At 33.5% G+C, this 24,700-nt stretch overlaps 1 protein-coding gene and 1 pseudogene across 1 annotated transcript; both read right to left on the reverse strand.

Annotated features, from left to right (window-relative positions):
- Positions 1-312: 312 nt before the first annotated feature.
- On the reverse strand, positions 313-7,360 carry LOC113712603 (serine carboxypeptidase-like 18; annotated as a pseudogene).
- A 5,449-nt stretch (positions 7,361-12,809) lies between these two features.
- On the reverse strand, positions 12,810-17,908 carry LOC113712357 (serine carboxypeptidase-like 7). The gene is made up of 14 exons (XM_027235749.2): positions 17,483-17,908; positions 17,235-17,380; positions 16,649-16,725; positions 16,311-16,433; positions 15,697-15,799; positions 15,282-15,319; positions 14,667-14,765; positions 14,476-14,562; positions 14,140-14,304; positions 13,949-14,020; positions 13,745-13,863; positions 13,518-13,631; positions 13,385-13,430; positions 12,810-13,292 (listed from the first exon to the last, which is right to left on the reverse strand). The coding sequence occupies exons 1-14, from the start codon at positions 17,668-17,670 to the stop codon at positions 13,209-13,211; spliced, it is 1,461 nt and encodes a 486-aa protein (XP_027091550.1). The 5' UTR covers positions 17,671-17,908; the 3' UTR covers positions 12,810-13,208.
- Between the last annotated feature and the right edge of the window lie 6,792 nt (positions 17,909-24,700).

Genomic DNA, 24,700 nt, shown 5'->3' on the forward strand with positions numbered 1-24,700 from the left:
TTCGCAACTTATAAATGCTCAACAACCCTCTTGGCAGTTGATCATATAAATGATCCCCAGTTCCAACTTTCAAGCCGTAACCGAGTACAAGCAATATTTGGCTGAATAAAGCAGAGCATTAATCAACGAATATCATCAGCACAATCTGGAAATTCTTTGCATAGATAAGACGTGCTTCATATCCACGTCTTGTTATTTAATCCATAAAGGAATTGCAGGGCTTGCTTAGCTTAGAACTCCAACCTCGCGCTACCCCACCTCTTGGTGACTCGAGCTTCGACTAAATTTTATTTGTGTTCGTTTTTCAATCTATTTTGATAAGAAAGCAGCCCCTTGAAAATAAAAATAACTTAGACAGCGAAGTTTGGGATGCAAGTTGCAGCCATACTTAGGACTGGACATTTTGCTTATAGAGGCTGATGAGATATCCACCTTTCAAACATTGCTTGACATTCAGCAGGCTTGTACTCAGGAGCAATATGGCCTCCTCCCTGGTGAAAATTCAGTATGATTGGTTCAGGTTTTTCTCAGTTTTTACAGTTAAATTGTGCATTGAAGCAAAAGAAAATGAGAATTTCTTGCCTTTACTGTTGCAAACGTCATCTTATTTGCGTAGGTCCTCGTATAACTGCACTTCAAGAAAAATAAATCCATATGAGTTGTTTCTATTGTAGTTTTATCTCAAATTAGTAAAAGATTCATTTTGTGAACGAACCCGGCAACTTGGCCTTGTAGAATCCATTGGCGCCAATCATCTATTATGGAATAATTAAGAGATTTTATCCATGCTTGAGTTCCAAAATGTGGCACAATCATATCATGGTCACCACTGAACCACAAATTTTTACTTTCATCAGAGAATAACAATTAACAGAATTGAAAGTTTACTCAATGGTTGCACTAAGTGCTAATATTTGAACTTGTGAAGCATAGGCATCAAACCTGTATATGAGAGATCTGTAGCCTCTAATGCTGAGGTTTGCATGGTATGGCAAACTATATCCTATATTCCTTATATACGGGTAGCGACAGTTGCATCTTATCCATTCTCCAATACTCTCCTGCCATGTGATTTCACAAAATTACATGCACAGAGACAAGTAAACATAACATGCATATTTAGCTGCTTGTTTTCTGTTGACATACCTTCCGGACATGGAGGGCCTTTTGAACACTCTCGTCATTAGCCCAATGATAAACAAGTCTATATCCATCCATCTAAAACAAGCATAGAAACAAATCCATGATTGTTACGAGAAGTCGAGAACTCGTATTAACCACAAGAGTTGCGGCAAATAATCACAATGTGTTTATGCAGGAGTTCATGTAGATATTAGTATCTTACACGACACGTAAATGGTGCAGCAAGTTCCTGAATTTTCAGCTCTCGAGTCTTCTCACAGAACACTTGAATAGTCGATCTCCTGCCAATGAATAAATTGTTTGGCTTTGGGGAAGCATAAGGACAGTCAGGCTCCAGAATATGTGCCTTGTTAATGTTACTAAGTAACTGCACAAACACATTGATTACATTAATTTTGAAATTGAAGACAAGTTTTTTAGTTATCCCCCTTTTCTTGGAGAGGGGGAGGGGTTTGGGAAGTTGAGTATATGGACTTGGATAGTGACTAATTTCTCAAAATAGAGAAGCACAAAACTTGCAGAAAAGTGGTTGCTTGCCTGATTGTATGCCTGCATATTTTGCAAGCAGAGGGCATTGCTGGGATCTATATTTTGATATTCTCCTTTACAGGAAAGCTTCAAGGACTGTACAACAGTTATCTTGGCCCATTAGAAAACTATGGAAATTATTTAGTACTAAGTACGTAAGAAAGTTCTAAAAGACCTCAGGTACTCAAAGAATAAACTACCTCATAGAGCTCATCAGAAATCAGCCCCATCCCATGAGTAAATTGGATTGCATAGTTTCCATCACCTGGAGTGGTGACAGGATTTCCCAGTATGTATCCCTGAAGCCATTTGAGGGTTGTGACAAGTTAGCAATGAAGCATAAATAAGAAAATACGAGTATGGTGTTGATATGCCAGATTAGTAAACGAAGCGCATCTCTTATGGTCAACCTCATTATGGATAAAATTTGTCCAGGTATCTAGTTATCTTGCTATCCCTAGATGAAAGAGAGAAGATTATGCTAAATACAAACCTTAAGATAGATATGTGGCTCAATACCGACCTCATTTCCTGCAGAGACACAACAACAATAGTTTAAGAGCCATTGAATCCTTTGAGAGAATTCTTCAACACGAGCAAGTGCAAGGACATTGAACAGTGCAACTTCGAGTCGTTAAGGTCCAACTCAAAAGAGTAAAGCTGTAATGATAAATAAACTGTATGCAGATTCTGGAGGCACTTTCTATTTCTATCTCTATCAAAGCTTGGTCATTAGATTGCTAAACATCGACTAAGTGAAGCCGGCAGTATGTCTACTTAAGACGCTTAGGGTATCTAAAATTTCAAAAGCATTTGCAATACCTTCAAGCCTTTACAAAAGGCTAGTACATAACTGTTATCATCAGAATGTATTAGAGGCATAATCAATAAGAGGTGCCTACATAAAGAACCAAATTGAGGTCTACCATCTGATATAAGCTGAGTGACAATTGGCACCCTAATCCCTGCTTTCGAGTCTCCACCAATATAGACTGGACTGGAAATGAACTCTGGATGATCAACCAGCCACTGTAAAGCAATCAACAATTGAGAGGCACTTTGCAAAAGATGAATATCATTTATCATCAGTCTTTTCATGTTAATGTCATTGAGAAGTCTACATGCTTCAATACATGGATTATTAAAGCTTAGGTCACCAGCAAGCTTTATTTTATGATCTAAATCGGTAAAGAAGTAACGTATTCTCAATCACCAAAATAATGGACCGGTTATGAACTTCTTTTGTGGATACTTATGCGGTACATAACAACATATAAACAGAGAAAATTGATGTACACAGTCACTTAAAAGTAAAAGATTTGCCTACCAATATGGCATTTTCCTGAGTAGTAATTGGAGGTGACATCTATAACTGGCGGTTTGGTCCAAAAGTACTGGAGTCTTGTCCAGGTCTACGTAGGCAGGGATCAAAGATCTGGTTCAGTGGCATCAAGCTAAAAGTGGCAACTTTCTAGCTTTTGATCAATTGCGCTCTCCAGTGTAGTCTCCATGCTCCATCAAAATGATATCTAATGATCATATAGGGTTAATTACAATTAATCGCTTAAGGTATATCTCATTTCTCACTTTACCCCCTAACCTTTAATTTTGCTCACTTAACCCCTATAGGATAAAATTACCCTTCCATTATTTTGAATTTTCATTTACCTTTTTTCCTCTCTTTTATTTCTTTTTCTCTTTCTTCTCTCTTTCATCCTTCCTGATAGAAAACTCCATCTCAACGGAAATTTTTATTTTAAGTTTGTAATTGCATTTCTGGGTGAATGTTTAAAAGATATTAAAAACTAATTTTGATTTTTTGTATGGTGCCACGTGTCACAAATTTCAATTGATGATTATTAATCAGGTCACAATTTCATCTTATGATACTAGGTCGCGCGGGAATTTGGTGCTTGTAATTCAAGATAATTAATAATTGTTGTTTAATATTTTGTAGTATAGGAACTGAAGTATGATGATTTTATCATGTAATTTTAATAGAAAAATCATAAGTTACATAGTGAGTCAATAAAAATAATGTGCAATGAGACATCCTTATCGTTATACTATATAAGAATCCGTTGTGATCAAAAGTTATGTTTGAATTTCAACTGCAAAGATAAGGGTAGTTTGAAAATGTAAGAATATTTGAAGTGCAATTGAAAAGTATCCAAAGGTCTCTTCTAAAACTTATCCAAGATGATAAAACATTTTAAAGTATCAATTGGATCCTTCATCTCTCGAATCTATATATGTTCGTGAAAGATCCCTCAAGCAATGCTTCTAATTTCTCCCTCGACTTAAACTTAACCTGAATTATCAAGTCAAGTTTATCCATCAATCACTTTGCATCCAATCTAATCTAAAATAATTTTATTTTTGACTAACTATTTATATAATTTGGTGGGTATAATACGACTTAATCACATGTTTCTTATAGAGATAATAATGCCCAAAAATGATAAATAGATAAGAAACTTAAGTGATCTTTTTCAAAGTTTTGTAGAAACTATTCAGATTTGGTATTTTTTGCTAGGAGCATTTCTTTATAATCTCATAAATAAGTTCAAATCTGCATAATTGTTAAAGATCTGAATTGAAACAATATTGATTATAAAAAATTGGTACAAATAATATTTTCTAAATTTGAAATTGTAGAAAATGGTAACTAAAATCAGAAGAAATTCCTCATTATGTATATTATACAAATTGAAAATTATATATTATATATTTATAAATTATAAATTATATAAATATTTATATAATGAAATATACAATAAATATTACAAATTGAAATATTATATAAACACCATATTTATAATATTATAATATTTATAATTAATATTAATGTATATTATATATATTAAATATTTATATATTTATTTATACATATTACAAATATTTTATTTTATTTAAAAATATTTTTATATATTTATATAAATATTATATATTATATAAATTATATATAATATAATATATACTATATATTATATAAATTATACATTTATATAAATGTACATTTATACATAATATATATATTAATGTATATTTATAATATAAATTTATATTATGTATTATATATAATATAATATATTTATAATACATTTATACATTTATATTAATATACATAATATTAATTTTACATTTATACATAATATTAATACATTTATACATTTATATTAATTATATTAATACATTTATACATTTATATTAATTATATTAATACATTTATACATAATATTAATATATACTTTTAATATATTAATTTATACATTTATATAATATTCATTTATAATTTATACATTTATAATAATACACACTTGTACAGTTATAAATATATTTATATTATGTATTATATATAATATAATACATTTATAATGCATGTATATTTTTTTATTTAAATATATTTATTTATAAATATTTATAAATGTATAAAAATATATATTTATATATAAATTATAAATTATAATTTATAATTTATAATTTATAATTTATAATTTATACATTTAAATAATATTCATTTATAATTTATACATTTAAATAATATTCATTTATAATTTATACATTTAAATAATATTCATTTATAATTTATACATTTATATAATATTCATTTATAATTTATACATTTACAATAATATACATTTATAAATATATTTATATTATGTATTATATATAATATAATACATTTATATATTTTTATATAAATATATTTATTTATAAATATTTATAAATGTATTATAAATACATAAATATATATAAGTATAAAAATTATAAATTATAAATTATAAATTATAAAAATATTAAAAAATATGTTTTAAAAATATCTCTAAAAATAATCCAAAATACATCTACTGTAAAAGTTTTTCATATAGTTTTTGAAAAATAACCCTAAAAATAACTAATCCAAATGGACTTGTATTTCAAAAACGAAATGCTACAATGTTGTTTTTGAAAAACAATTCCAAAAACAGCTAATCCAAACGGAGCCCGTTATTTGACTTAAATAAAGAGATAATACCTTGGCTGAGGAGGAGAAGATGATAAAATTACTTTTTTGATTATTTTAGAAAGTGACAACGTTATCTCAAATTGTACATTGACCAGAGACAGAATCTCTGGGATCTATTAAGAAAAAAAATACAATTAGTCAGTTTTTTGAATTAGAAGTATCAAAAGGCAAACTATATGAAGTTCTTGAATAAACCAATCATCGGAAAAAAAAAAACTACAATTGAAGAAGACAAACCCAAAGAACTACCTCAATTTAAAGGAAAAGCTATGCATTCCACCAAATATTTAATAGCCATAATAAAATCAAAGAGGTGAAACCGAAAAAGAAGAAAGGGTATCGGCTAAACATGGGGACATAAATATGATAATGATTGTTCAGATAATAATTAAGTTAATTAATTACAATTAAAATCCAATTATGTAAACATCCAATTAATTCCTTAACAGATGAGAAAGGTTTCAGGAAATTGGAAGGCTTGGATGTTAGTATAATAAATGATTAAAAGGACTTTTATGTAATTCTATCAAAATACAAGTTTTATTCAGTTGTACTTGACACTCAACTTGGTTTCAAACATTGTAACATACCAAACATGCCCCTAACCTTAAATGTCTGAAATGTTATATAAGTAATTATAGTGAAATTAAAGCTATAATGACTTGTACTCGGTGTTCCAATTACTCTTCAAACACTCTCACATTCCCAAAATAGTCCCATCCCTGAGGTTGAAATCTAGTCTTAAACTCATTCTTATATAGTATAAGGATTTTCTTGAGAATAAAACGAGAAACTAGGAAGGAAAGAGAGAAAACCAAAATTAAAAGAATTGAAAAGCTAAAAAAATTGTATTTTAGGAAAGTGATTTGAATATTTTTTAATCATTTGAGGAAAAGATAGATCTCTACAATTCCTCTGTTTTAATTTCAATCAATAAGATGAAGATTTTAATGAGAAAGATGAAGAATTAAAGAAAGAAGAAAGAGGCAAATAAAATAAAAGAGCACAAAAAGGGAAAGGAAAAAAAATAAAAGAGAAGAAAATAAGAGTTTAAAATAATAGAGAGATAATTTTGTCCAATGTGGATAAAGTGAGAAAAAAAAATGGTTAGGCGGTATTATGAAAAATGAAATATACTTTAAGGGGGTTTAAGGGGATTAATTGTGATTAACCCGATCATATAACGGTAGGAGTGTACCTTTCTAAGAAATTCGTAGGCTTGGTTACAGGCTTGTGAAACTGTAGACTGAGAAGCTTTTGCAGTCCTTGCATAAGAAAAACCACTTGCCACCGGCAAATCGACAAATATTATGCTTACCAGCTGAAAAGTAACGATACATTATGGTCAGTCTAGCATTCAACTAAACAGCAGAAAATCGAAACATTATTATCAAACACTATCAGTAGTGAACTAGTGATGCATCAGTAATCTACTGTACGATGAACTTTAGAGGAGTCTATCCTACCAGTATCTATTATTGATATCCTTTGACCAAAAAGGGGGTGAAAGACACTTGATGCTAAGTTTACCTTAGTCCAAGAATAGGGATTTAACAGCAACTTGGGCAAAGTCCCATTGTACAGCACTTCCTCAAATTTTATTGGGCCTGAAAAATCACAGGTCAACGAGGAATTGGTTGGGGTATGGCATGTTTCCGCTCCGCTACATACATCATTCATACAGAGAGGATTGGGTTTGAAACACTGATGGAAAAAGGGTGGGATATTGATGAAACCAAATTCTACTGTCAGAAAAATGGTTTCTTTTGCCCTTTTCCTGGACGTATAATCAATTGAAAACAAATCCTCAATCCTGTGAATAGGATGTTTTACTGAGTCTTGCTTGTATTCATTAATTAAAACATGTATATACGGGCCTCCCCAACTAGATCTATGTCTGGTGAAACAACCAAAAAGAAGATGAAACAAATACAGGGGCCTAATATAGAATCGCAGGGTACATAATTTATGAAGCTAAGTTTCTGAAACTGGCAAAAAGGAACCTTTCAAGATTTCAAGCTTGTGCAAGAATCAATGATGAAAGGGTACGGTGGAATTATGAAGAAATCAGGAAAAGGGATTACGTATAATCCATGCTCATAATTCACACTCCATACTGATTATCGGCGTGCACTAAATCTACCTATCTGATAAGCAAGCCCAGAGAATGAGGTGCAGCAGTTGCCTCCGCTCAACCAGAGCACAAGAGGGTCTGTTTCAGGAATGGACTCTGACTTGACAAAGTAGTAGAAAAGCTGCACATCCTCTGATTCTTCAACTCCTATATACCTGGTTGTACAATCTCAAAACTACTTCAATCTTTCCCAAGTTTAATCCGCATTAATGCTCCAGAAATTAACTTACTGTGATAAAAATATCGAGTTACCCACCCGGTTTCGAGTTCAAATGGCAGAGGTCCTTCGAATCCTGGGAGAAACCTAACAGTGGAACCAGCCGTAGCAAGGTTTGAACATATTTGCAGAAGAACTAGCGGCAAAATCAGATAGTAGAAGAGAGAGGATCGCATGAGAATGTGTAGCTTCCCAGTTGAGCAGCTTGGCCTAACATGTTTTGTCATCTCTTTACGTGGCGGAGTTACTGTAGTTTTCGAACTCCAATAATGTATATGCTCACAAATCTGTTGATGCTCCAACAATGGATCGCCATTCTATAATAAATACTAGGGATAATTACAGAGATATTTCTAACAATTTTACTCACCTCCCTTCAAGTTTAAATAATTACACTAACCTCCCATCATATAAAATTCCTATAAAAAAAACCCTGTAATTACAACTAGCGTTTCATTTTAAAGCAACTGTTGCCACATGAAATAAACTATTATTCTCTCTCTCCGATTTTTTCTCCTGCCTTCTTTCTTATGCATCTTATAATTCACTATTTTTTTGCAGCTGCTATTTACACAACTATTTAATACATCTCGAATTCTCATTATTATGAAAATAGATCCTCTCTTTTATTGTTTTTCTTTTGTTTGTAAGTATTATTAAATTGAAATTGCCAAATGTCAAGCTATCGGTTGCCACATGAAATAAACTATTATTCTCTCTCTCCGATTTTTTCTCCTGCCTTCTTTCTTATGCATCTTATAATTCACTATTTTTTTGCAACTGCTATTTACACAACAATTTAATACATCTCAAATTCTCATTATTATGAAAATAGATCCTCTCTTTTATTGTTTTTCTTTTGTTTGTAAGTATTATTAAATTGAAATTGCCAAATGTCAAGCTATCGGTTCAGATTTGTTGTCAAACTAAATGAAGGTGAAAAGGATAGTGGTGATACATAGTACAAACAAAAAAATAAAAGTGATAGCAAAAATTAAAACCTAGATTGCAAAAGGTTATATTATTATGCCAATTGTGTAAAAAAAAATTTGTATAAAAATTGCAATCTGATTTGCCTAAAGATGTGGGATGTGGTCTCTAGTTTTGCTTTTGATTGTTCCTGTTGGTATTCTTGGTAGGTTAAATTATTTTAGTATCAACAAGGTTGTAGCCATTTAGATTAAGTTTGGATAGTGACATTGGTCAATTCAAACACTAAATTTAGACCCCAAAAAAATGAGGCTAAAGATTAGGTTGAATGCAAACTTTAATTGTCACAGGTAATTTGCATCGGAAGCTTTGGGGCAGCAATGGTAGGTTGTCAAAATTGTGAGAACGTGGGGATAAAATTGAAGTGGTTTATTGAGTTTGTCAGGGTAATAACTATGTCATTTACAATAGTTGCAATGTGAAAAAAAATTTATTAGTGTGTTTTCCCCCTTCTAAGCAACAGAGGGGTACTTTAGAATTTTTGAGAACAAATTTAGTATATTGGGTCTATATTGTTACTGAAATGCTAATCATAGAGGAGGTAGGTGTAATTTTTTAAATTAGAGGAGAGTTTTTTGTAATAGTCAAAAATTTTATGGGAGGTTTCTAAAATTATCCCTAAATAGTATTAAAAACTGTGGCTCCTCTAATGTCCAAATGTGCCTATCTCAGAGGTGTAAACGAGTCGAATCGAGTCGAGTTTCGATCTAATCGAATTGAGTCTCAATATAATTTTACAAAATTCGAACTCGAGGTCGAATTCGACGAGTTCAAAATGTCAAGTTCGAGTTCGAACTCGACTCAAGCTTAAAAAAATTTTAAAAAATAATTATTTTATTTTTAAAAATTAAATAAAATATTAATTTTTCTAAACAAATAATAAAATATTAGTAATGTATATGTCATTTTACTATTAAAATTAAAAAATATATATATAGTTGAGTTCGAATCGACTCACGAGCTAACGAATTGAGTAATTTTTATCTCAAGTTCGAGTTCAAGTTCGAGTTCGAGTTTGTTCAAACTCGACTCGAATTCGATGTTGACCGAGCTCGCACTCGAGATTGCAAGCGATTCAATTCGTTTACAATCCTAGTGTATACAATTAACTACTTAGCAGTGATTCGTCTAGAATCCAAATGTGCCTCCCTCTAATGTGCTCTTGTCTTCCCTTTTTTTCATGTGAAAATAAGACAGGTAAATTAGCTTGACTGCTTCTCGTTGGCGGACCTTTAGAAAGACGGATCCCAATTCCCAACATGACCTCACTGCTTGGATTGCTTGACGATTGACATCGTAGTTTGGCCTTCATTTGCCACGCTAAACAAATATATCTACTTACATCATTATTACAATTTTCAATACATCTTTCAATTATCTTTTCATCTCACATATATTACATCACAAAAAGTGCTACAGTAAAAATATCTCAAATAATTTACAATCCAAACAAACCAAAATGTGTTGAGAAAATGGCCAATTTAGTCCCTATACTTTTTTTTACTGTCAATTTAGTCCTTATATAATTTTTTTGGCCAATTTAAACCCTACACTTATTTGTCGGTTCCAATTAAGGATCTCCGCGGCGGCGCCACCTTGTAATTGCGGTTCAACGTCTAATTGACCACTTATGCGGGGGCATTTATGGTACTTCACTGTTGGGGCTCCTCTTCAGAATTAAAAATCAAAACCAAAAAGTTACCGGTGTAAATTTTCTCAAATTATATCACCACTGAAGATAAAGCTCAGTGACTCTGGAGATGTGATCTGGTCGGTGGCGCTGGACGAAATCACTGCAGCGAAATGCATCCAAGTAGGTGATAGAAATGTGTTTTCGCTTTGATATATGACCAGAAAAAAATTTTGTAAGCAATTGCCCTTTTCCTTTTCTCTGCTCTGCTGGAGCTGTAATACTTGAGGTTGGGAGTACATGATTTCAAGAAACTTTCCATTTTGTTAATGGGATGACTCAATTCCCCATCTCCATCTCATACTTTGGTTGCTGCATCATTTATTATTTTAGGCACTTCCCCTCGCGGCTTGATCGCATAATTGGGTGGAAATGTATGTTGTTATTAAGTCTGCTAGTGATGATGAGGAGGACACGAGGATCTCCCAATCCAGGCAGTCTAAAACTTCCCACGACTGCATATGACCTGATTTATTTGTGTCTAAAAATGTGTGTATATTACAGGAGCTGCTATTCCTTTTCTTCTTTGTTTCTGGAATGCTGTCAACTTTCGGCGAATCCACTGGAACAAATATTTTTCCCTACCTACCAAAAAAAAAATTAAGAAGGCAACCAAAAGAAAAGGAAGAAAAGAAATGAAAACCTTGTTGCTGTGCAAAAGGAATTATGAAAAGAAAAGAAAGAAGCGGGATGAAAAGCTTCATCTGAAGAGAGATTGGGTAATGCTTGACAAATACCCAATTATATTTTTTTCTTTTTGAAAAGGACAAACGCCCAATTATTGAAGGCAGACCTCCTTTCCAAGGTTGAAGGTGATATAATTTTACACCGGTAACTTTTTGGTTTTGATTTTTAATTCTGAAGAGGAGCCCCAACAGTGAAGTACCAGAAATGCCCCCGCATAAGTGGTCAATTAGATGTTGAACCGCAATTACAAGGTGGCGCCACCGCGGAGATCCTTAATTGGAACCGACAAATAAGTGTATGGTTTAAATTGATCAAAAAAATTATATAAGGACTAAATTGACAGTAAAAAAAAAGTATAAGGACTAAATTGGCCATTTTCCCAAATGTGTTAAAAGTCAACTTTTTTATAATACACCAATTGTCATTTGTCATTTCTTGCCTTTATTGTTGCAAATGTCATCTTATTCACGCAAGTCCTTGCATAACTTTACGTGGGAAAACAGGAATAAATCCAACAGAGTTTCTGTGAAGCTATATCTCAAGCCAATGGTAATTAACAGAATGTATTATATTTCAACGAACCCATCAACTCGGCCTTGAAGCATCCATGGTGTCCAATCATCAACAATTGAGTAATTTATAGATCTTATCCACGTTTGAGTTGCAAGGTACGGTGCAAGCACACCATGGTCACCGCTGAATTGCAAGATATTGTACTTTCAACACGTATACTTGCATGATATTGTACTTTCAATACATATGATTGCCTTTAATACGTATGAAGATCAAGATTACTAATGTTGTGTATGGCAAGCCATAGTTGCATCTGATCCAATCTTAAATACTCCCGTCATGAAATTTAGACAAAATACAAAGGAACACATAAAAATAAGTTGCATATACAAAAGCATGTGCCAAATAACATCCATTTGCATTAGTTATTTTTTAAAATGTTTTTAAAATATTTTACTGTATTAATGTATATAAAAAACTTTTATTGTAGATATTTTGTGACATTTTGGAGAGGTTTTTGAAATATATTTTGGATAACTTTTAAAATAAAAAAAAATTAGAGTAATTTTTAAAAATCAATACTACCACTCCTACCCATCATAATCACCACCCCCACCCTCCTTTCTTCTCCCCTTCCCTCTTCTTCCTCCTCTTCTCTCGTCCAAAGAGGAGGAAAGAGGAAGAGGAGGAGAAAGGAGGAAGAGAGAGAAGAAAGAAGGGAAGGAGGAAAAAGGAAGAGGGAAGGAGTGGTGGGTGGTAAATGCTATCAAGTTTTGAAGTTCAGGATATCACATAATATGGAATTAGGTAAAACTGTAAAGTCTAGCCCTAACATCTGACCATTTATTTATAAGACAAAGCAGCTGCTCTATACCAACCATCTTTCGAAACTCATAAATGCTCAACAACCCTCTTGGCAGCTGATCATATAAATTGCATTATCCTCAGTTCCAACTTTCAAGCTGTAACCGAGTACAAGCAAATATTTGGCTGAATAAAGCAGAGCGTTAATCAACGTATATCACCAGCACAATCTGGAAATTCTTTGCATAGATAATACGTGCTTCATATCCACTTCTTGCTTATTAATCTATAAAGGAATTGCAGGGGCTGGCTTAGCTTAGAACTCCAACCTCGCGCTACCTCACCTCTTGGTGACTCGAGCTTCGACTACATTTTACTTGTGTTCTTTTTTCAGTCTATTTTGATTAGAAAGCAGCCCCTTGAAAATAAACATAACTTAGACAGCGAATTTTGGGATGCAAGTTGCAGCCATACTTAGGACTGGAGTTTTGGCTTATAGAGGCTGATAAGATATCCACCTTTCAAACATTGCTTGACATTCAGCAGGCCTGTACTCAGGAGCAGTATGGCCTCCTCCCTGGTGAAAATTCAGTATGATTGGTTCAGGTATTTTCTCAATTTTTACTGTTAAATTGTGCATTGAAGCAAAGGAAGATGAGAATTTCTTGCCTTTACTGTTGCAAACGTCATCTTATTTGCATAGGCCCTCGTATAACTGCACTTCAAGAAAAATAAATCCATGTGAGTTGTTTCTATTGCAGATTTATCTCAAATTAGTAAAAGATTCATTTTGTGAACGAACCCGGCAACTTGGCCTCGTAGAATCCATTGGCGCCAATCATCTATTATGGAATAATTAAGAGATTTTATCCATGCTTGAGTTCCAAAATGTGGCACAATCATATCATGGTCACCACTGAACCACAAATTTTTACTTTCATCAGAGAATAACAATTAACAGAATTGAAAGTTTACTCAATGGTTGCACTAAGTGCTAATATTTGAACTTGTGAAGCATAGGCATCAAACCTGTATATGAGAGATCTGTAGCCTCTAATGCTGAGGTTTGCATGGTATGGCAAACTATTTCCTATATTCCTTATATACGGGTAGCGACAGTTGCATCTTATCCATTCTCCAATACTCCCCTGCCATGTGATTTCACAAAATTACATACACAGAGACAAGTAAACACAACATGCATATTTAGCTGCTTGTTTTCTGTTGACATACCTTCCGGACATGGAGGGCCTCTTGAACACTCTCGTCATTAGCCCAATGATAAACAAGTCTATATCCATCCATCTAAAACAAGCATAGAAACAAATCCATGATTGTTACGAGAACTCATATTAACCACAAGAGTTCCCGCAAATAATCACAATGTGTTTATGCAGGAGTTCACGTAGATATTACTATCTTACACGACACGTAAATGGTGCAGCAAGTTCCAGAATTTTCAGCTCTCGAGTCTTCTTACAGAACACTTGAATAGTCGATCTCCTGCCAATGAATAAATTGTTTGGCTTTGGGGAAGCATAAGGACAGTCAGGCTCCAGAATATGTGCTGTGTCAATGTTACTAAGTAACTGCACAAACACATTGATTACATTAATTTTGAAATTGAAGACAAATTTTTTAGTTATCCCCCTTTTCTTGGAGAGGGGGAGGGGTTTGGGAAGTTTGAGGATATGAACTTGGATAGTGACTAATTTCTCAAAATAGAGAAGCACAAAACTTGCAGAAAAGTGGTTGCTTGCCTGATTGTATGCCTCCATATTTTGTAAGCAGAGGGCATTGCTGGGATCTATATTTTGATATTCTCCTTTACAGGAAAGCTTCAAGGACTGTACAACAATTATCTTGGCCCATTAGAAAACTATGGAAATTATTTAGTACTGAGTACATAAGAAAGTTCTAAAAGACCTCAGGTATTCAAAGAATAAACAACCTCATAGAGCTCATCAGAAATTAACCCCATCCCATGAGCAAATTGGATTGCATAGTTTCCATCCCCTGGAGTGGTGGTAGGATTTCCTAGTAAGTATCCCTGAAGCCATTTGAGGGTTGTGACAAGTTAGCAGTGAAGCATAAATAACAAAATACGAGTAAGTGTTGATAATGGTTGAAAGTTGCGGTTGTGGTCCGGACCGTTCCACATCGGTCTTAGCGAGACGCAAATTTTTGAAATATTTAATATTCTAAAAAATGTAAAAAAATATGATAAACAAAAATAATTAAAAAAATTTAGCAAAAATAATAAAAAATCAAGTTGACTCGAGATGACTCGAGACGACTCGGCCGTTTCTATCCGTCTCAAAGATGTCTCAGCCGAGTTCTTGGTGATCCATTATCTCGGATTCATCTCGTCCCAGTATTGGAACGGAAAGCCCCGTTCCGGTGACGACTCGGCCGAGCCTTTGAAACATGGTGTTGATACGCCAGATTGGTAAATGAAGCGCATCTCTTAAACAATGGTCAACCTCATTATGAGGAAAATTTGTCCAGGAAAATAGTTATCTTGCTATCCCTAGATGAAAGAGAGAAGACTATGAAAAATACAAACCTTAAGATCGATATGTGGCTCAATACCGACCTCATTTCCTGCAGAGACACCAGAACGTTAGTTTTAGAGCCATTGAATCCTTTGAGAGAATTCTTCAACATGAGCAAGTGCAAGGACATTGAACAGTGCAACTCGAAAGAGTAATGCTTCAAAGATAAATAAACTGTATGCAGATTCTGGAGGCACTTTCTATTTCTATTTCTCTCAAAGCTCGGTCATTAAATTGCTAAACATTGACTTCAAGTGTAAGCAGGCAGTATGTCTACTAAAGATGCCTCGGATATCTAAAATTTCAAAAGCATTTGCAATACCTTCAAGTCTTTTACAAAGGCTAGTAAATAACTGTTATCATTGGAATGTACTAGAGCCTAATCAATAAGAGGTGCCTGCATAAAGAACCAAATTAAGGTCCTACCATCTGATATAATTTGAGTGACAATTGGAACAGTAATCCCCGAGTAGGAGTCTCCACCAATATAGACTGGACTGGAAATGAACTCTGGATGATCAACCAGCCACTGTAAAGCAATCAACAGTTGAGAGGCACTTAGCAAAGATGAATATCATTTATCATCACTCTTTTCATGTTAATGTCATTGAGAAGTCTACATGCTTCAATACATGGATCATTAAAGCTTAGGTCACCCGCAAGCTTTATTTTATGATCTAAATCAGTAAAGATGTAACGAATTCTCAATCACCAAAATAATGGACGCGGTTGTTAACTTCTTTTATGGATACTTATGCAGTACATAACGACATATAAACAGAGAAAATTGATATACACAGTCACTTAAAGTAAAAGATTTGCCTACGAATATGGCATTTTCCTGAGTACTAATTAGAGGTGACATCTATAACTGGCAGTTTGGTCCAAAGGTACTGGAGTCTTGTCCGGGTCTACGTAGGCAGGGATCAAATCTCTGGTTCAGTGGCATCAAGATATAAGTGGAAACTTTCTAGCTTTTGATCAATTGCACTCTCCAGTGTAAAATGCTGACTAATGATCATTTAATGGTAGGAGAGTACCTTTCTAAGAAATTCATAGGCTTGGTTACAGGCTTGTAAAACTGTAGACTGAGAAGCTTTTGCAGTCCTTGCATAAGAAAAACCACTTGCCACTGGCAAATCGACAAATATTATGCTTGCCACCTGAAAAGTAACGATACATTATGGTCAGTCTAGCATTCAACTAAACACCAGAAAATCGAAACATTATCAATCACTATCAGTAGTGAACTAGTGATAGATCAGTAATCTACTGTACGATGAACTTTCTATTTTTACTTCAGAGGAGTCTACCCTACCAGTATATCATTGATATCTTTTGACCAACAAGGAAGAAAGACACTCGATGATGAGTTTACCTTAGTCCAAGAATAGGGATTTGACAGCAACTTGGGCAAAGTCCCATGGTACAGCACTTGCTCGAATTTTATTGGCCCTGGAAAATCACAGGTCAACGACTCCACTACATACATCATTCATACAGAGAGGATTGGGTTTGAAACACTGATGGGAAAAAGGGTGGGATATTGATGAAGCCAAAATCTATTGTCAGAAAAATGGTTTCTTTTGCTCTTTTCCTGGACGTACGGTTGAAAACAAATCCTGAATCCTGTGAATAGGATGTTTTACTGAGTCTTGCTTGTATTCATTAATTAAAACATGTATACAAATATACGGGCCTCCCCAACTAGATATATGTCTGGTGAAACAACCAAAAGGAAGAAGAAAAAAATACAGGGGCCTAATATAGAATCGCAGAGTACATAATTTATGAAGCTAAGTTTCTGAACTGGCAAAAAGGGATCTTTCAAGATTTCAAGCTTGTGCAAAAGTCAAAGATGAAAGGGTATGGTGGAATTATGAAGAAATCAGGAAAAGGGATTACGTATAATCCATGCTCTTAATTCACACTCCATACTTATTATCGGCGTGCACTAAATCTACCTATCTCAAAAGCAAGCCCAGAGAATGAGGTGCAGCAATTGCCTCCAGTCAACCAGAGCACAAGAGGGTCTGTTTCAGGACTGGACTCTGACTTGACAAAGTAGTAGAAAAGCTGCACATCCTCTGATTCATCAACACCTATATACCTGGTTGTACAATCTCAAAACAACTTCAATCTTTCCCAAGTTTAAATCCACATTAATGCACCAGAAATTAACTTACTGTTACAAAAATATTGAGTTACCCACCCGGTTTCGAGTTCAAATGGCAGAGGTCCTTCGAATCCTGGGAGAAACTTAACAGGGGAACCAGCGGAAGCAAGGTTTGAACATAATTGCAGAAGAACTAGCGGCAAAATCAGGTAGCTGAAGAGAGAGGATCGAATGAGAATGCGTAGCTTCCCAGTTGTGCAGCTTGGCCTAACATGTTCTGTCATCTCTTTACTTGGCGGAGAAACTGTAGTATTCCAACTCCAACAATGGATATGCTTACAATTCTGCTGACCGGCACTGACACTCACTCTGGCTGTTTCTTCTCACATCTTCTTTCCATAATAAATAGTATTAAAAATTGTGGCTCCTGCAGAGTCCAAACGTGCCTATTCAATTACCTAGGTAGGAGGAAAAACGAGGTGCTCAATTGCTCATCTCTCCTTTTTTTTTTTTTTTTTTCCAGTGAAAAAGACAGGTAAATTAGCTTGGACGCTTTTCGTTGGCGAACCTTCAGAAAAACGTATCCCAGTCCCTAACGTGACCTCACTGCTTAGGTTGCTTGACAATTGACATTGTACTTTGGCAGCATGCAATTGAGTTTAAACGTCGTTTTTAGCCATCATTCGCTACGCCAAAACAAAAGAGTTATTACGGGTGCTAGCCGATTTTGCCGTCCCACCCTAGGCCTGTCAACGGGTTGGGTCTAGACCCGGATCCGAGAAATTATTACGGGTATGGGTAGGGATTTAATTTTGTTTCCCGGATCCGGATTCGGATTCGTTTTGTCAAACAAAAAAACGTGTCGGATACGGAATATAGTATTCCGACCCGTATTAGACCCGGATCCGGATATAAATGAATTAATAATTTAAAAAATATATATTTATCAATATAATTTGATTAGGGTGATGTATTTTAATAAAATTAATTTGATTTCTTTTCTTATTTGGTTTTTTCTTTGCATTAGTTAGAAATTAGTTTACAAATATATTTTTTTCTCATTTTTATTAGAAATTATAAAATTTGGTAAATTTGTTCGGGTAGACCCGGATCCGGATCCGGGACCCGCCGGATCCGGATCCGGAACATAGAATAAAAGACCCGTCGGGTAAACGGGTCGGATCCGGATCCGGCATAGTAATTCGGGTCCGGGTCCGGAATAATGAATTTCGGCCCGGACCTGGCCCGTTGACAGTCCTATCCCACCCTGATAGCTCACTTTGCCAAAGTTTTGACAAAGTTGGCGTGACAGGTCAACACGTTGCGAGATTGATTGCAGGTGGGCTATCAATCGATGGATAGGGTCTGAGTAAATTATATATAATCTCCTATAATTCTGTATAATGCTAGATGACTTTCTATGATTTTAGAATAGTCATATAATTCTATTATAATTTGATGTAAAGTGAAAAATAGAGGAAATGCATAATTAGTTACGGTGATTAGACCACATGTGCGGTAAAAGTGCGTGCGATGAAACCATATAGTTTGTGTGGATATCTACTTTATCCTTTTATAATTTTTGTATTTATCCATATAATCTCCTATAATTTTGTATGAAGTGATTAAATCGTTATTTAGTTTAACATTTAAGTAAGGGCATTACTGATATTTCAAGTAATGACGTTACATAAGTTATTTTTCCTTAAATTTCCAGTTCACGTGAAACTGTAAGGGGGTAAAGTGAAAATTTTGAAATATTAAGAGAAATATGTGACAATAGATAAAACTATAGGGGGCTTATTGGTAATTTAACATTAAATTTGACTAGACCCAAATCCAAACTTTACCTTGTTTGGATTGCAATTCTTTTAAAAGAAAATTATATTTTTTCTGAACACATTTCTTAATTACTTTTTTTTATATCACATACATCAAATTGTTATAAAATTTTTTTTTTTTTTTTACAAAAACACTAAAAGATAGCAATTCAGATGGGATATAAAATTTCTATTTTGAGTAAAACTACCAAACAATAGAATGTCAATTAGGCTTCCTACTCAATAATTCTGGAGGAAAACTTTGATTGCCAGTTGTCACTCTGTCTCAAACATAAAAGAAATGTGACGGGTTGATCATCGTTAGATCGTTTGATAGGCTGTAATTTTCTCATTTATTTTATAATTAATTTCCCCTATTACCTGACTTAATGTAGATTAATTGTTGGATTCTACTCATTTTTCGTAATTTGCATTTATTTCAGGGAGTAGATCAAAAATACCACAATTAATGCCACTTTGGTAGTCATCGGGAAGGAAATTGAATAGAAGGCTTGAAAGGGCATTTTTGGGAAAAAAGGGACACAAGCCCTTTCCAATCAGTTTGGGCCAAAATGCATTTTCCCTGGAGCTGTCGCACATCCAAGGGAGGCGGAGAGGATAAAAACCAAAAGAAAAATAGCAGAAAGGGAGGCTGTACCTTTTTCCAATGTTTTAAAACCCGGACCGTCAATTGAACCGGTGAAGTGAAAGGGTCGAGGTTCAACTGATCGGACCGGTTCAACCTCGATTCAACGAATTTTTAAAAAAATAATTTATATAAATATATATATGCACAAAATAAGACATGCAATATACTAATTTAAAACTTTATATGATAGAAAAGTTTACTATTTTTGAATAACTTGGATTTTTAAAAATAAATTTTTTAAATTATAAGTTAAAACAAATAAATTTCATTTCAATTTCAATTATATCTACCAAAATAATCTTAAATCTAACCCAAAAATATCACAATATTTTGAAATTATACAAAATTCACGTCTATGAGGATTTGACATTGTAAATTTAAATTTTAATTTATGCCTTTGGGATTTAGATATTGCAATTTAAAAAAGAAAGTTTGGAGTTCGAAGGAAGTCAAGAGAATCGAAAATAGAAATGCAAACTTGATAAGAAACAAAAAATGAGGTAAAAGTGAGTGGTTGTAGCATTAAATAATTTGGGTTAAAAAAATAATTCTTTTTTAACTTTTTTCAAATTTGTGTTTTCAATTCGGCCATTTGACTTTCTCACTCAGTACATATTCATTGGAAAGAAAAAAAATTCTCCATATTCACATTTTTTGTCCACTAGAAAATTGTTATTAGCGCCCAATTTTTATCAATGTTCCCTTATTTAATATTTATTTACCAGTCAGTTAGGTAACAATATCCTTATTCAATCTTACTACCTATGATATTGTTTTGAGATTGTAATTGAAATTAAAATTTTTAAGTATTTTGTTTATTCACACAAATAAAAAAAAAATCAAGGAGTCATGATGTCAAGTACGAATGTGTACAATTTAATTATAAATATTTTTTAAAATAATAATTACTTATCAATTTTTTTTCTAAATACTTGTCTACAATGTCAATTGAGCAAGAATATCCCTGTTCAATCTTTCTATCTATTATTGCATTTCAACCATAATTTTATTGTGAGATTGTAACTGAAATTAAAAGTCTAAGTATTTTTATTTATTTTCACAAATTAAAAAATCAAGGGGATTACATTAATAATCAAGGGGAGTACATTAACAAACATAGATATACCAACAATATATTTATGATGTAAAGCACAAGTGTTTCTGATGTAATTAAAATTTTTTAAAACAATAACTTATCTAAACAATTCAATTTAGTTACCAAATTAAACCTTGTTTGGATTGTCATTTTTTTTAATTTTTTAATTTTTTCACAAATTTATTTCTTGATTATTTTTATTCTACACATATTAAATCGTTGTCGTACATTTTTCTACAAAAATTTAAAAAATAATTTGAAAAAACTATTTTATTAAAGGATTTTTTTAACGGTTGTCTTAACACATTTAATACACCTAATTTATTATATATATACATATACTAACAATTATTACTATCTTTGCATTTATATATTTTTTATATACAAAGAAATAAGTTTGATGTATCTTAGGTTTAGGGTGTTTTAGTTTTTCATTTAATAAGTTAAGTAGATATCTGCACAAAATAATCATGTCCGCCGCCTATGGTTTAGTGGTAAGGGCTTCTTATGACAAACACAAGGTTTGGTGTTCGACTCTTGGCGGCTGCAATTTGAAAATTCATTTTGAAAAGTTTCAAAAATCGCCGGTTCACGGTCCAAGCGGGTTTTTCCGGTTCGTTCGAGTCATCCGGTTTCCAGCGGTTCTTGATTACTCTCCGGGTTTAGCTCTAGACCGGACCGTTGGCCTATCCGGTTTGCGGTCCAACCGGTTGAACCGCCGGTCCAGTCCAATTCTGAAAACATTGCCTTTTTCCTTTAGCTTCACCTTTGACTTTTCTCCTTACTTTTTGGTAGATGCTCTCCACGGATGGCAGGAGAAATTAGAGCTTCTTCTTTGACTTTTTCGCATGGTCCTTGAATAGTTTCTCTTTTCTTGGTATGGTAGAGACATTAAAACAATCGATTGCTTCTTGTAATTTGTTTTTTGCCTTGAATAGAATGAATTGAGTTTTCCCAATTTTTGTGACAATGGCCGTGACTCTTGTTTCAACTTCCTACGGACTTAGTTCATCAAACATGAACTAATTTCACCACTCTAGTCAAGGAGCAACGAAGGCTTTGGTTTGTCTAAAACTTGTGAGATCGATTTAATTTTATCTTTTCCTTTTATTCATTGGTATTCGCATATTTCATAAGTGCTCAAACGACCTAGTTGGCACTTGGCAGTTGATCATGTAAATTGCATGAGACGAAGTTCCTATTTTCAAGCCTCTGACTTTAATACAAGCAATATTTGTGACAGGTTGTCGATGCCTGTACAATAATAAAAATAAATCTAATTGCCAATTAAAATAGTCAAAACCCGATTTCAAGTACTGCAGCAAGGACTCTAGGTGTGTAATGGGTTACTTGATTCATCCTGTTCTCGAAGAGTTTGCTTGATCCGATATACCCGAATGGGATGACTTTTACACAAATGATTATTAATTTATAAACAGGGTAAGTAGGGTCGTATTCTCAGGGACTGGGGGTATTTGTCTCTTTAGAAATTCAAAGTAACACAGGAGGTGTTTTTGTATAAAGGATAACAATTAAAACAATTGAACTAAAAATAAAATAGCCAACTAAAAATTAAATGATAATTCACTAAAATTTAGAATAACAATAATTAAAGGTCTAGCCAAGAAATAACTTCAGTAATAGTTCACCTAATTGATCATCGATGCAAAGGTAATTCCAATTATTTACTAATAAATACGTTATAACTACCAAACGAGCGATGACAGTTAACCCCTCTTTACTGTGTCGATGATTAAGGTACGCCCGTTAATCATGACTCTAATTGAGAAATAATTCTAGATACGCCCGTAAGATTTAATTTTTCAATTACCTTACGTATTAGAGGAGCTCTATTCTAACCAAATAACGCACTGCTAGGATTATTTCAGATTAGCCCGCGTATTCTCCTGACACAAATCTAATCATGCCGGTTGTCACTAATTCAAGGCAATTAAGCAATTGCGGATTTAATACCTTAATTAACGATAGATTATCAAGTTAACTAATTATTCGGATCCAAGACAATTAACTAATTAAATAATCATAAGTACTGCAATCAAGGTATATGTGAATACCAATAAATAAAAGAAAAAGATAAAATTAAATCGATTTCACAATTTTTAGGCGAACCAAAACCTCCGTTGTTCCTTGAATAAAGTAAGGGAATTAGTTCATCCTTGATGAACAAAGCCCACAGGAAATTGAAGCAATAGTAGCGGCCACTAGCCTTGTTCGTGAGAATTCAATTTGATCGATTGAAATAAGGATAAACCAGCAACTACAGAGAATAATGCAATTCTTCATAAAGTTCCTGACATGCGTAGGAGAACTCCACTACCAAAAGCTAAAAAAGAAAAGTCAAAAGAAAAAGCTAAGCTAGAGGTCTCTCATGCGAAGAAGGAAAAGCTCCCAAAGAAAAGTCAAAGGCTAAGCCTTCCAAGTCGTCCAAGTTCGCTGCGTTTTTTTTTCTATCTAATACCTAGCTAATCTCATGCTTGGCTCCTGTGCGGCAGCCCCCAACGGTGAGGAAGACTTCGGTTTCTTGTTCCCTTTTTTCTAGTGCTGTTTTTCGCAAATTACCAAAAAGGGTCGCGTCTTGATATTTCAAAAATGCCCCTGGACGCCTGCTACTTAAACTCCTTCCTAATGACCGTCAAATTGTCACTTGTTATGATATTTTCGTTCTACTCTCTGAAATAAATGTAAAATATCAACAGTGAGTAGAATCTAGTAATTAATTCATATCGGGTCAGATAATAGGGAAATTAATAATAAAATAAATGACAAAATTGTAATTTATCAATTCTCCCCACACCTAAATCACGATTGTTCTCAAGCATGAGAATATCAAACAAACACCAATATTTGACAATGTCTATTGCTCTATCCACCATATTGCCAAGATACCAAAAAAAAAATCATATATCAATCATCAGCGATCAAAATTCGAGAAACATCACCCCAGTTAGCTTCTTAAACGACAAACTCTTTCAATTCCAGGTTAACTAATCTAAGAAAAAGGAATGGCGCACAACATTTATTAGCAAATGGTCCAAATATTAACCAAAATCTCAACATTAAATCCACAAATCGAAAAGCTGACTTCTATCACACACTAACACAATCTGCACTTTTTTTCCTATTATTTATTTTCTTCTCTTTTTCGTCTCTAGCCATCGGAGTCTTTTGACGCGAACTCCAATATTTGCCAAATGAAGGAGCCCGATTACTCAGTTTCTAACGCTATACGATCACGTACTCATAGAAATTACTACTTTTTGACACAAGAATCGATACTTTAAGTGAAGATCCCCGGTTACTCAGTAGTAACAAATAGCGGAGTACAGTTAACTTTATTTCACATCTAAATAACACAATATCTCACAATATCACAAAAAAAAGCAGCTAACCTCATTTTTTTCAAACATGGAGAACTAAAGTTAATCACTGGACCAATTCACAGGAAAATGCCAAAAATCATTCCCAGTGCCTACAAAAGTTAATCAAAAATTAGAAGAGTCAAATAATCACCGATACTCACCAAAGAGATATTCTTGAATTCAACCACATTAACTAGATACACTTTTATTATTAAAATTTGGCAATAGTAGAATTAGAGTCAATAACCCAACATTAAACTTTGGTATTCACATGAGAATTAAACACTAAAAAAAAAGAAAGAGAATGAATGAAAGATAGACAAATAACTAACTAAAAATAAAGGAAAAAAATAGAAACTAAAAACTAGT

Source organism: Coffea arabica, chromosome 10e (genome assembly GCF_036785885.1).
Source record: "Coffea arabica cultivar ET-39 chromosome 10e, Coffea Arabica ET-39 HiFi, whole genome shotgun sequence".
NCBI lineage: Eukaryota > Viridiplantae > Streptophyta > Magnoliopsida > Gentianales > Rubiaceae > Coffea > Coffea arabica.

Bases quoted from the DNA above. Each gene is read 5' to 3' on its own strand.
- LOC113712357 (XM_027235749.2), bottom strand. From the start codon at position 17,670: ATGACAGAACATGTTAGGCCAAGCTGCACAACTGGGAAGCTACGCATT. The intron at 15,320-15,696 runs GTAGGACCTTAA...GTGTCTCTGCAG, and splicing joins CACTCAAATTATATCAGATG to GAAATGAGGTCGGTATTGAG. The intron at 14,305-14,475 runs GCAAGCAACCAC...GTGTTTGTGCAG, and splicing joins ATATGGAGGCATACAATCAG to TTACTTAGTAACATTGACAC.